We start from the raw sequence: 12,744 nt of genomic DNA, 5'->3' as shown, positions 1-12,744 counted from the left end.
GATCATATTTTCACATCTTAACCTTTCAGTTTTTAGATCCTAATGTATAGATCACTTCTGCAAATTTTCAGCCAATTTGATGATCGTTAAGGCATCCAAAACTGCAATTTACCATTATAAACACGAACGGTTCCGGTTCGACAGATTCGGTCCGTTCGTGTAAATTGCAGTTTTGAATGTCTTAACGATCACCAATTTGGCTGACTATATATATATATATATATATATACACACACACACACACATACATACACACACGTAGTCATTAACGCAGGAATGACTACTAATATCAACTATAGTTTATATGTAATAAAACCAAGAAATTCATTTTATACTTAAATTCATTTTTTTACCTGTGAGCCATAGCCCTATGAACCGTAGTCGATCGAGTTCATATTATTTCAAACAAATCTTTTTTTTTGAAAACGATTTACAATTATCAATCAATTCCGACAATTAAATAACTCGGTTTGTAAATAAACCATGCACGTGAGATTTACTCACTTCAAAATCCTGCTGCGTCTTCTCTTACTGCAGAGATAAGGGATCGACTAGTCTCCGTCAATCACCTAAGGAATGTACGTCACAACCTAGTACACGAATAAAAAACAATTAAGTGTCAAACCCTCCCTTTGCACTAAAATCTAGAAAGTAATGCCAATCAAGGCGAAACTTCATCCGAGACCACCCGAGGTCTCCGGAATACTTGTACGATCAATTCATCAAAATTACAAGTTAATCGAAAGGCCGAATCCCCACGGATTGTAAACTGATCAAACCAAAAACCCTAAAACTTTGAAAATTCATAACTTGCTCATACGATTTCCAAAAATTACAAACTATATATTGAAATGATCATATCGATGTGTAGATTAAAAAGAGGAATAGAAACTGTTCCTGGGGTGGCCGGAACTGGACGGAAAACACCACCACAGTGGCGGCGCCGCCGCCAATCCAAAGTCAGAATTTGGCCAAACTTCCTAAACAAAAGTTCTTCATCTAAACTCGAATTACAACTTTTCCAACTACATCAAAGTCAAATTATAAGCCAATCGATCGAATTTTAACTTAGAACAAATCGGGCCAATTGAAACTCTAGATCTTCAAAGCTTCGATTCGTCCTCCACACGTGAAATCGTTGCAAGCTACCTTGGGAGAATCCTTCCCCAGCCTCTTGGCAACAAAACCCCTCAAGAAATTCCACCTATAGTGGCCGGAATCTTCAACTCTGACCAAGGTAATTTGCAGATCGGTCGCCTTACTTCTCGGCCTTGCAGCGCCTTCCACAGCTCGTTTCTTGCTCCAATTCTTCCACAGACCTCTAGAGAGGATTGAGGTGAGCAAAACCCACTTTGAATCGCATCCTATGGTGGCCGGAGGAGGGAGAACGACGCCAGTGAAGGGGAGAGGCGAAACCGGGGTCAGGAGAGAGGAGAGAGAAAGAGTTTCCGTTTTTGGATTTTAAGATATTTTTTTTCGGATTTTTCCTATATATCCCAAAATGAGAACTTTTTTCTGATGGCCATAACTTCTTCATACAAACTCTGATTCTCACATTTCGCATGTTCACAGACTCGTATTGACGCACTCTACAACTTTCATGAAGGAAGTTTTCACATAATCCTAACATATAAAAAGTCAACCCTTGAGATGAAGCATTTCAAGCGAATAATTGTTTGAAATAATTTCCGCTCCACCCTTGAACTACGAAATAGCTCTAACGAACACTTTATTAATTCCCGGAAACCATTAGGAATTAATAATGAATTTTCGGGGTCTTACACTAACGAAGAGGAAGGTTTTTCGAGCCGGTGATGCCAACAACTCCTAACATAAAATCTATTGACTAATGGGTCTTCGTTAGAAATTGTGATGACAAAAGGAGATGGTAATCTCGCCTTAAGGAGCAAACTTCTCACAAAATGCCCTGAAATCGACTACGTGGAGACATATTCTCCCGTAATGGATGTCATTGCATTCCACTACCCTGTCAATTTGGTGGTTTCTGAATGATTGAACATGCAACTTACTAATGTGGTCACTAAGTATCTTTATGAGGATCTAGATATGGAATATACATGAAGGTTCATGGTGAACTTTATTTACCCAAGTCAAGTGGTTCTAGACCACAGAGCGCGTTTACAAAGAGATTGAAACGCTCACTAAAATAACTACTTGATTGGGAAGGGATATGCAAATGCCAGCGCGTTTCTATGACAAGTTTCAGATTCTATCGCGGTTTGTGTTGGTGACATGATCTTTATTGGAAACCCTTAAAGAGTTAAGGGAAACAGTTGAACATTTGAAATCTGAGTTTGAGATGAAGGATCTTGGGAGAACACGATTATGTCTTGATTTGGAACTTGAGCATCGTATTGATGGATGCTTAGGCATTTTTACAAGGTCAAGCCTTCAAGCACACCCATGATCATTCGTAGACTTGATCTTCAAAAGGATCCTCTTCGTCTGAAGGATGGTGACGAAGATGTGCTGAAGGCAGAAGTGCCCTACTTGAGTACAATAGGCGCATTATTGTACTTAGCTCAATACACAAGACCGGACATCTCATTTGCAGTGAACTTGTTAGCTAGGTATAATTTTGCGCCAACGCGTCACCATTAGACTAGTATAAAAGATATCTTTTGATACTTAAGGTGTACGATTGATATGGGCTTGTTCTATCTCTACAGAGAGATAATGGATTCGGACTCATCACACACCAGGAATGCCGCTAACCTTGGCCTGCGTCCTCTATCCCCATCCCAAAACAACATTAGTGTTTTGGAAGGTTTTGCTGATTTTTGGTATCTCTCTGACCGACACAAAGGTCATTCCCAAACTGGTTATGTGTTCACCATGGGTAAGACCGCAATATCTTGAAAGTTTACAAAACAATACCAAACGGCCCCTAAATGTTCATAGGTTTGGGTTGTCTCTTTTTAAATGTCTGACTCTAGTTATCCAAACAAAAAGAAATATACCAATGTTGGTTGGTTTAATTGGTATGGGTGTGCTTGTGGTCGGGTCCCAATGCAAGTTCGATCTCCATTGTCAGCAGTCCTATGTTGGGTCATGTGATATGTAAATATCCTGTGGAAATCCATACCTAGGGACTGTGGAGATAGGTACGTACGTGACCCATGTCAATCCTTCAAAGGTTGTGGAGATAGGTAGGTGTCTCACGTCAGTATTTTAGAGTTGAGGTTGTAGGTTTGCCATGATGCGGAGATATACGATAACATTCCTCAAAGAAAAAGAAAAAAAAGAATATAGAGTGATTTATTATTTGTTTAAAAAAAGGAATATAGAGTGATTTATTATTTGTTTTGTCTGAAGAAAAAGAAATAGAGTGAGTAGGCAAGCTGGTAAAGCAAGGGGGAAAGAAAACAAAAATCAGGATCTTGAGAGTAGAGAGAGTTGGAAGGAGGATTCTTCCTTTCCCATAATTTATTGGGATTTGGATTTGTTACTTTATTATAGAGAGACAGTCTAGAGTGTTTGATTTGATCTTGCTGCTGCTCCCTTTCCCTTTGCCATCTATCTGGGATTTGCGGGTGAATTTGATTTAGGGTTTAGTTGGGATTGGGACTGGGGATGTGATGGTCGGCGAAGATGGTGTTCAAATCGAAGATAAAATGGGTGGCTCTTTTGTGCTGCTTTTATCCTTGGCATCGTTGCTTCGGCACCTCTCTATAGCCAAGTATCCGACTGTGGATTTAGTCCAGTATAGTGCACTGACCGCATTTCATAACGATTTCGATTCTTTCTTAGGAACACAAAGACAGGTAGGTAGATGATTGATTGATACTTTCGCTTTCTTGGGAATTCATTTCCGTTTCTAATGAAGATTTGTTGCAGAGAATTCCCAATAGGAGGCTCTGGGCGGCTGTCAAGCCCTTGCAGTCTCTGCAGCCTTATGCCAACCCTCGAAGCAACTATCCTGGTGCGAATCATTTCTCATTCTCTCTCTCTCTCTCTCTCTCTCGGCTCATTCATTCATTCATTCATTGCTCTTATTCTCTCTCTACAGCTCCAAATGAACACACCACTCGCTTTATTTACGCTAAAATATTCGGTGGATTTGCCAAGATAAGATCTTCGGTACGATTTCTCAAATGCATTCAGCTCATTCTAATCCTTATCTGTATTCAACTCATTCGGTGTTCACGAATCTCTGTTAATTTTTTAGATCTGTGATCTGGTCACCATATCCAGGCTTCTAAATGCTACTCTTGTCATTCCAGAGATTCAAGAAAGCACTCGCTCAAAGGGCATCAGGTTAATCCTACTTTAATCTTCATTGCCTACTTTTCTAGCCTCCATTGCTTCTTACCAATGTGTATCTTTTTTTTTTTTTTTTGTTCCTTTCTTTCTCAGTACTCGTTTTAAGAGTTTCTCATATCTCTATGACGAGGAGCAATTTATTGCATCTCTCAAAAATGACATAATCGTTGTGAAGAGCCTGCCCGATAATCTCAAGGCTGCAAGGAAAAGGAATGAATTCAAAACTTTTAGACCCAAGAATTCAGCTTCTCCTTCTTATTATATCAAAGAAGTCCTCCCATCGCTGAAGAAATCCAAGGTTGTTGGCTTGATTCTTGCTGATGGTGGATGTCTGCAGGTAGCTGCTGCTTCACTCTTACCAATATACACATAACAATTACAAAATCATCTCTTTCATAGAACATCAGTATTCTATTTGCATAAGTCTCCAATCTTTTTTTTTTTTTTTGTGCACTACCAAGAAATCATTTAGAATGATGAAAAAATTGATGCAAAATCAGTTACCTAGATCTGCTATAGATCTGATATGTAGCTAATGTTGCATTACACTACTTCATATAAAATTAACTAACAGAACAACATGGCTTACTTACATATTCTTTCTTGCTAATAACATTTTTTATAATCTATAGTATAGGTTAGTTTGCCTTGCCTTGCCTTACCCTGCCAACTTCAGAACTAAGGTGTTCAGACGCTGTTAACAAAATTTGTGTTTTTTAGGGGGTGATCTGTTTGTTTACCTCTATTGGCTAGAGGGAAACATATCCGCTGCTTTGCTTGTGTCAACAGGATCTATTCATTTCTATCTCTCAAGGTCATCCATTTATATATTGTTTTATAACATCAATAAAGCCCCCAAACTTGTTTTGTGGACATGAGCTTGAAACTGAAGCCTCCTGCGACCCTGTCATATAGTTTAAATTCATAATAGTCGTGTCAGCAGTTGGTGTGGTTGGAGTTGAAATTGGAGTATACGTGCCTTTATTTTAACTCTATATATAATTTTTTTTTTGTTTTTTGTTGCTTTAACTAAATTTTGCATTCTAGCCATGCATATACATGCATGCATGACTCTTAAACTATTCATCTTCCTGAAGCAATTTGAATTCTCTTTTCAGTCAATCCTTCCGCCAAGCATGGCTGAGTTTCAAAGGCTTAGATGCAGGGTTGCGTTCCATTCACTCCAATTTAGGCAAGAAATTAAAATTCTTGGACAGCGGATGGTGGAGAGGTATGAATCTGTGAAGCCTTTTTTTTTTTATTGGATTTCAATCATTTGAGCAATAATGTTGTTTGGACACCTAATTAGTGCAAGATCTTTTCCATTCAGCAAAATGAATTCTGTAGCTGAATTTTGAAGGATTAGGCACAGTTACAGTTAATTGGTAGGATAAGGTTTAAGGTATGTGTTTAAGGAGTTTTTACTTGTTGATGTAGGTCTAGTTTTCTGGAAAATCAGATCTAGGTATGTGAGAACAATACATTTTGACGGAAACACATAAACCTAGGTTTGAAAGCAGTCAAACTTGAGAGAAAGGTGATCATATTCTCTCAAAGAGACTTATTCTATAATAATCATTTTCCGTTTCTCATAAAATGCTTGAATATATTAACCGAGCATGTAGTGTTGTGTAGGCTTCTGGAACTCAGTGGTCCAATTTGTTGACGTATATCCCTGTGGTAGTTAATAAACTTGATAAACTGAGTGGTAGGCTTGATTTGCTGTAGAATCAAAAGGGAAGGACTAAAGGTATATATTTAGGTGAAAAGGTAAGAGTTGTAGGTAATCAAAGTGCTAAAAGGAACAATGCTGTAGAAATAATAAATTTATAAAGAAGAAATTCACATGAAGAAGTACTTTAGTAGTATTTAGGCTACTTCTAGTTGAGAGCACAGCCTCACACCTCTTTCAAATTGTGATTCAACTCTTCAGAAGAGATTGCTCTAAAAATAAAATTCACTTCATCAAACAAGACATGCATGATCTATATTGATGTTCAACTGTACTTTTAGTCTCCTATGCTACAGGAAAAGTCATCCCTTTTATATTATTTGTATGTCCTTGATTGCTTCTGGTTTGTGAAGCATGTCACTCTTAGTTAATTTCCAAATACATGATTCTTAGAATTAACTCAAACTTCTTGAAAACTACGACTCTTTTTATTTATTTATTTTTATTGAAATAATATCCAATTATGATTTTGAGCCATGTCCCAACTTTTAACCATGGCCACTCTACCTTAATTGCACAAGATTAAAGTACTGGGCTTGACCATAAAGGAAAAATACTAAATAAAGGGCCGTCATTAAGTCTCTTCTTTGTCTACTTATACACTTCAATGAAAGCCTGATTGCTGTAAGTCTCATCTCGCTTGGGCATCAGTAGGATTTCCACTATAAGTTCTTCAAGTAGCCATTACGAACCTGAAGGTTTAATAGTGATTCCTCTGGATTTGCCTCAACATTATATTCGACTGAATTCCCAAAGCTGGACAGTAATTATTGTTGACTTTAGTGATATGGTTTTCAGTGAGTAGCTACCTTTATGAGTCATACTGCATGCCATTGTCTGGTTCCAGGCTCTTTGCCCATTTTGTCAAATTATCTTTAAATCCTCCAGATTCAAAGAGTTGAAAGGGAAATGGATGAATTGTTAAAGAAGGGTTTTATTCCCGAAAATCTTGGTCAATGTGCTTTGTTGATTTTATTAACTTCAGGAAAGGATGGTATATAGAGGATGTGTCCAATAGAATTACCATCATATACCGTTTTCTATTCCACAACTAGATGATACGATGGACATGATGGTTTTTTTCAAAGATCATCTTTTAAGTGGATATAATCAAATACAGAATTCGTTTTTTTTTTCTTTCAAAGATCATCTTTTAAGTGGATATAATCAAATAGAGAAGGCATCCTGTATGCCTTTCGCACTGCTGTGATATAGGTGAGCAGAGTGGATTTTATTTCTCCATTGTCCTTTTTCTCTACAGTTGTGATGGAGACTGTTTAGGGAAGTTGTTGCAAGGGGTGTTTTGCTTTGTTGTGTTTCAAGGCTTTGGGAATGGGTGGAAAGCTAAAACTTTGTTTGTTGTTTGTTGTTAGCTGTCATTTTGGGTTATCTGGATGGAGCTTAATAGGAGAATATTTGAGAATTACAGAGGGGTGGAAGAACTTTCGCATTGAGTTAAAAGTTGGTCAACTTTTTGGTCTTCGCTAAGTGCAGGGATTTCTCTTCCAGATATTTAAAAGGATTTGCTAGCTTTGGTGGTGTGAATGTAGGTGTTAGCTTGCCTTTTTTTGTCTTTTGTGTGTTTTTTTATATTTTGGATATGGATTGCTCGTCAGTAGTTTGTACCAACTTCAAAAATAAAAAAAATAAAAATCATGCTTGAGTGGCTCTAGTTGGTTGTAAGAGTGTCTCTTTGTCCTTTTTGTCTGAAATGTGGGGAGGTCTACTCCATGTCATTCTGTACTAATGAAATGATGAGGGTACTCCAAGTCATTCTGTTATTGGGAGTGGTGGAAGAAGAGACAATCAGTTGGGGAGGAGTTGAGGGGTTGAGCCCCATTAACAAAATGTGATGAGGGTATTATTGGAACTTGCTAGAATAAACTTAAAAGTAAAATTAAATACTGCAGGATGACTTTTTGGGAGTGCCAATAACGGCTCCGATTGGCACCTGCTACTCTTGCTTTTTCACCTGATTAACCTTCTGTTGTACATGAAAATTACCAAAGATCACATGCTTCTGATAATGCAACTTTTACCAGTAATGTTAACCACGGAATGTTTTTGAACGGCTCACATCTGGAAATTTCTATCAATTAGTTGACTATTGATTTCAATATGAAAACAAAGAAATCATGGGTGGAATTAATATCTTGTATGCATTTCAGTTACTTTGTCTAGAATGATTACCAGCAATTGATTAGTGTGGGTTTTGTACCCTCTTCACACAGGTTACATGCATGGGGCCAACCTTTCCTAGCATTTAATCCTGGTTTATTGAGAGAAACCTTGGCATATCATGGTTGCGGTGAACTTTTTCAGGTAAGATGAATTAAATTTAAAGTTGGATTCAGCAAAGGTTCAATGTGAACTCTTGGAACTTTTTTGTAGGATGTTCACACTGAACTCATACAATATCGAAGGGCTCAAATGATTAAGCGGGGAGTTGTTAAGGAAGAACTAAGTGTAGATTCACACTTCCGCAGAGAAAATGGTTCTTGCCCGCTTATGCCTGAAGAGGTATGCTCAATTTCATATCCGTATTATGTCAATTTCTATCCTCACTGCTGTTTTTTCCCCCTCTGATTGTATTGAAATTTTCACTCTGGTATTATAGAAATGCAAATATTGATATTGAACTACTTTGCTGCTTATCATTGTAAGTTGTCTAGAGATTCCATATTCGAATTGATTACAGGAGTTTAGCAAAAGCCTCACTCTGCTTTTAAAGTTTGGAATAAGGTTGTTGCTACAAAAGTTTAGGGTGAATTTTTCTTTATTAAGTAGTTATTAGAATGATTTAGGATTTAGGGCTCAGGATGGAATGAATTTTTTTGTTTATTGTACCTTCATATTAATTTCACCCACTTTGAGGCATTCGCATAAAAAAAATGGATTGTATTACTCTGAATCTGTAACTACCTAGTTCGCTGACCCTAGTTGGGTCACGATCTATGGAAAATGGATAATGAACCAATAAAATAAAGGAATAGGGCTCCTACCGGCTAATGAAATGCGCTGTTTCCATTATTCATATGAATTTGCTTTAACTTGGGACTGAGCAAACAAGGTTGTTCTTAATTGAAGAGGCTTCACTTGAAAACAGCCTGCTATATCTTTGTATATCTATGAAGCCAGCTCAGACCCCTATCACTTGGCTTGGCTGATATAAACGAGCTGAGCTCCAGGATTTTATTATACCCATGAAATCTCAGTTTAAATGTATGCAATAATGAACTTGTGGTACCTATATATTGGGGTGTGTGCACAAAAGAGATACATGTATAAAACAGAATCCAAGTTTCTTGTACGCATCGATCGTTGGACCAGAACTATGATTTTTGTAGTCATATCATTTTATATGTGCACTTGATGGTTTGACCTTCTACTTGCTAGGGGAATAAATTGGCATAAATCTATCACCTAGTATTTTAAGACTTGCTTAAGGGTTTGTTTTTAAATACATTAAGGAAACCAATTCCACTTAATGGTTAAACATTTAAAGACCCTCAAAATGCCCTCTTTAAATATAAACCAAAAGAACACAATCAAATATACTCAAAAGTACAAGAAGACAAATGCCCATGTTTTTCTCCCCAATCTTACACCCTCTCCACCTATCCAACTTCTTCAACTGCACAGCTTTATGATATTATTTTTGGTACTTTGGTGTATTTTTTTTTTTGTTTGTTTGTTTGCTCGTTACATATTTGAAGCAAGGACATAATTATTTTACAATTAAAAAAAGCCTCTTGGTGCACCTGTAGCGCATGTCTAGAGGGTAGTGACAATAAAACTATCTACATAGATTAAGCAGGTGTATGAAGCTCGAAACTTGGTAGTTACTTGATAGGAGCTAAAAAGAAGTGAAATAAAGACATTTTGGTGTTAAAAACCTCTCAACCAACTCTGAATGTCAAGTTTCTGCTCAATAATCTTCAGCTTGGCACAAGATCTCAATCTTCAACATTTGATAATTGTCTTGACTTGGCTTGATAGTAGTGTATTGTTATTGCTTGAAACTTCTTTGGGACTTTCTGGAATACTGCCATCAGGTGTCAAGTTTTCATAATTTCTAATGGTGGTTCATTACCTAGCTTATGTGTTGAGACTTTCACAGGTTGGTATTCTACTTCGTGCAATGGGATATCCTCCTAAAACAATCATATATCTGACTGGTTCTGAAACATTTGGGGGTCAACGTATTCTAGTTCCTCTGCGTGCCATGTTTGCCAACTTAGTAGATCGCACTTCTTTGTGCACAAATAAAGAACTCTCTGATTTACTAGGGCCTGAAACACCTCTTCCTCTTAATCCTTATCAACCACCTCCAGCAAAAAGTGAGGAGCAGCTTAAAGAAGAATGGAAGAGAGCCGGTCCTAGGCCTCGTCCTCTTCCTCCACCTCCAAGTAGACCTATCTATCAGCATGAAAAAGAAGGTTGGTATGGTTGGATTACTGAGAATGACACTGAACCAGAGCCTTCAAAGGTGGAGCGAAGGATGCAAGCACATAGACTACTTTGGGATGCTCTTGATTATATTGTTGCAGTGGAATCAGATGCATTCTTTCCTGGTTTTCACAATGATGGCAGTGGGTGGCCCGATTTTTCAAGCTTGGTCATGGGACACCGTTTATATGAGATTGCTTCTTCGAGAACATACCGACCAGACAGGTAAGATATTCGTTAAAATACTGTTATGAAGTGGACAAGGCAGCTTACAAAATGAACTATCTGAACTTGAGTTATATAAATTATTTTGAATCGCACCTGAAGATTTGAAGATTTGAAGGTTAATGATTAGTACTTTTGCATACATGGTATTTCCACTCTTCTTAAAACCCTCTTTGTATGATTATCCTTTGAAATCAAAATTCATGTTCTTGTCTAATATTATGTATTAATGGGATATATTTAAATGCTCAATTTTGTGGATGGACACTTTATTGATATTTGTGGGTTTCAGCTTTCTAGTGCTTTTTTGCAAAATCTAATTTTTATGTTCTAATTTTATTTCAATAGCTGGTTCTCCTACTTTATAGTGCCCAGACAGTTTAATTAACCCCTGGTTTATGTAGGTGCCCTTTTTTCTTCCCTTTTTGAAAAGAATCATGGATTTATTGAGTAGGAGCATTGTGCCTGCAATTGAAAGTCAATCAACCAAAAGAGAGAAAAAAAATGAAGAATAGAAAGTAACTTAAGTGGTTGGCGGTTGCACAGTCAGTATGATGATCGTTTAGTTATCTATTTTCTGGGGCTGATGAGAAAACAATTTGTTTTAGACATCCATCATGTAGTTGTATAATTTATTGCTTTTGGAAAAGCCTTCGTGAACATGTTTTTTTTTTTTTTTTTTTTTTTTTTTACTTGACCTGCATGATAAATAATTATTATTTCACTTTTCTGCTCTTTTCGAACAGGAAAGTTGTAGCAGAACTTTTCAACATGACCAGGGACAATATGTACCACCACAAGCATAATTGGATACTCTCGGTACAGGAACATCTTAACAAAAGCTTGGGTGAGGAGGGCCTAATTAGGCAATCGCTTTTCTCAAAACCAACATCATTCATTTCACACCCACTCCCGGAATGCTCTTGTAGAATATCTTCTGCTGAGTCTTCAGTTCATTTAAAAGGTAATGATGGCCGAGTTGTATATGGAGGGGAAGAAGAGTGCCCCAAATGGATGCAGCATGGTCAAGAAGTTCCAGCCCAGTCAACTGGGGAAGAAGTGGGTAAATCAGATGACAATGAATCATCAGACTACAATATTGTGGTTGAAGAACCAGAATCAAATGATGACAGAACTAATGTGACTCTAGTTTTTGATCAGGATGATGAAATGGATCCAAATGACTAAATTTTGTAGTTACAGATGATACAGCTTCCATCATATGACGATAAAGAAGAATTCAGTTTGCAACATTTTCTGAAATGGGGAGTTTTGGAGATAGAGGATAACATCATGGTTCCTTCTTTTCCATTTAAGAGACATTGGTATTCATATATATTCTTTGGGTCAATTCTTGGGTTTTTTTATAGCAACAGAAATGAGTTACCTTCATACAAATGAGTGGGAAAAAGATCAACGCACTTTGGCTAGCTGATCAGAGTATGTACATCTTTACTCTTTTACCGGTTTTTATGTTTTTGTTTTTCAGTCATAGGAAAAGTCCCTACTAGATCAGCCACCACTGTAATTTTTTATACAGAACAAGTGAGAACTACACTGAATCAGTCATTGCGAATTTTTTTGGTCATTACTTTGTTCAACTTTTATTATTTACCAATAATATTATTTGTTGATATTGATTTGTTTTGGATTTCTTGCATTACTTTTGATTAAGAAAACTGAAAAGAAAAGGAGGGAAGAAAAAAGGAATAAAGATGCTTCAGTTGGGTGTAAGATAAATTGTAAAAGAGGTTCCTGTTGAAAAGTCTTCTGTCTGACCATGTTTTTATCTGGTTTGTGACTTGAACTCTTAAGTTATGAATTGTGAATTTTGAGTTGGTTTATATAGTTTCGAAGCATCAAATGGGTAGTGATAATAGAGAAACTGGCATGGTGGCAAGAGCCCTTTTGCAAAGAATGGGTGGTATCGTTTTTTTGACAGTAGTGTTTCACAGGGAGCCCTTCTAATAAGGACGAATTGAGGACTTTTGTGTTGGACTCACTTTTAGATCACATTTTTGCAAATCAACCATTAGATATGTAGATATTTATGT

At 37.1% G+C, this 12,744-nt stretch overlaps 1 protein-coding gene across 1 annotated transcript; it reads left to right on the top strand.

Moving 5' to 3' along the window:
* Positions 1-3,237: 3,237 nt before the first annotated feature.
* On the top strand, positions 3,238-12,326 carry LOC112192670 (protein EMBRYO SAC DEVELOPMENT ARREST 30). Its single transcript, XM_024332508.2, is given in 11 exon segments — positions 3,238-3,643; positions 3,646-3,785; positions 3,859-3,943; positions 4,031-4,101; positions 4,190-4,278; positions 4,378-4,621; positions 5,403-5,515; positions 8,248-8,338; positions 8,408-8,536; positions 10,137-10,690; positions 11,437-12,326. Coding segments are annotated over 11 exon segments (1,989 nt in total). The 5' UTR covers positions 3,238-3,612; the 3' UTR covers positions 11,879-12,326.
* The last annotated feature ends 418 nt before the right edge of the window (positions 12,327-12,744 follow it).

Source organism: Rosa chinensis, chromosome 3 (genome assembly GCF_002994745.2).
Source record: "Rosa chinensis cultivar Old Blush chromosome 3, RchiOBHm-V2, whole genome shotgun sequence".
NCBI lineage: Eukaryota > Viridiplantae > Streptophyta > Magnoliopsida > Rosales > Rosaceae > Rosa > Rosa chinensis.
The sequence above is the reverse complement of the archived record's forward strand: the minus strand, read 5'-3'. Positions and strand labels throughout refer to the sequence as shown.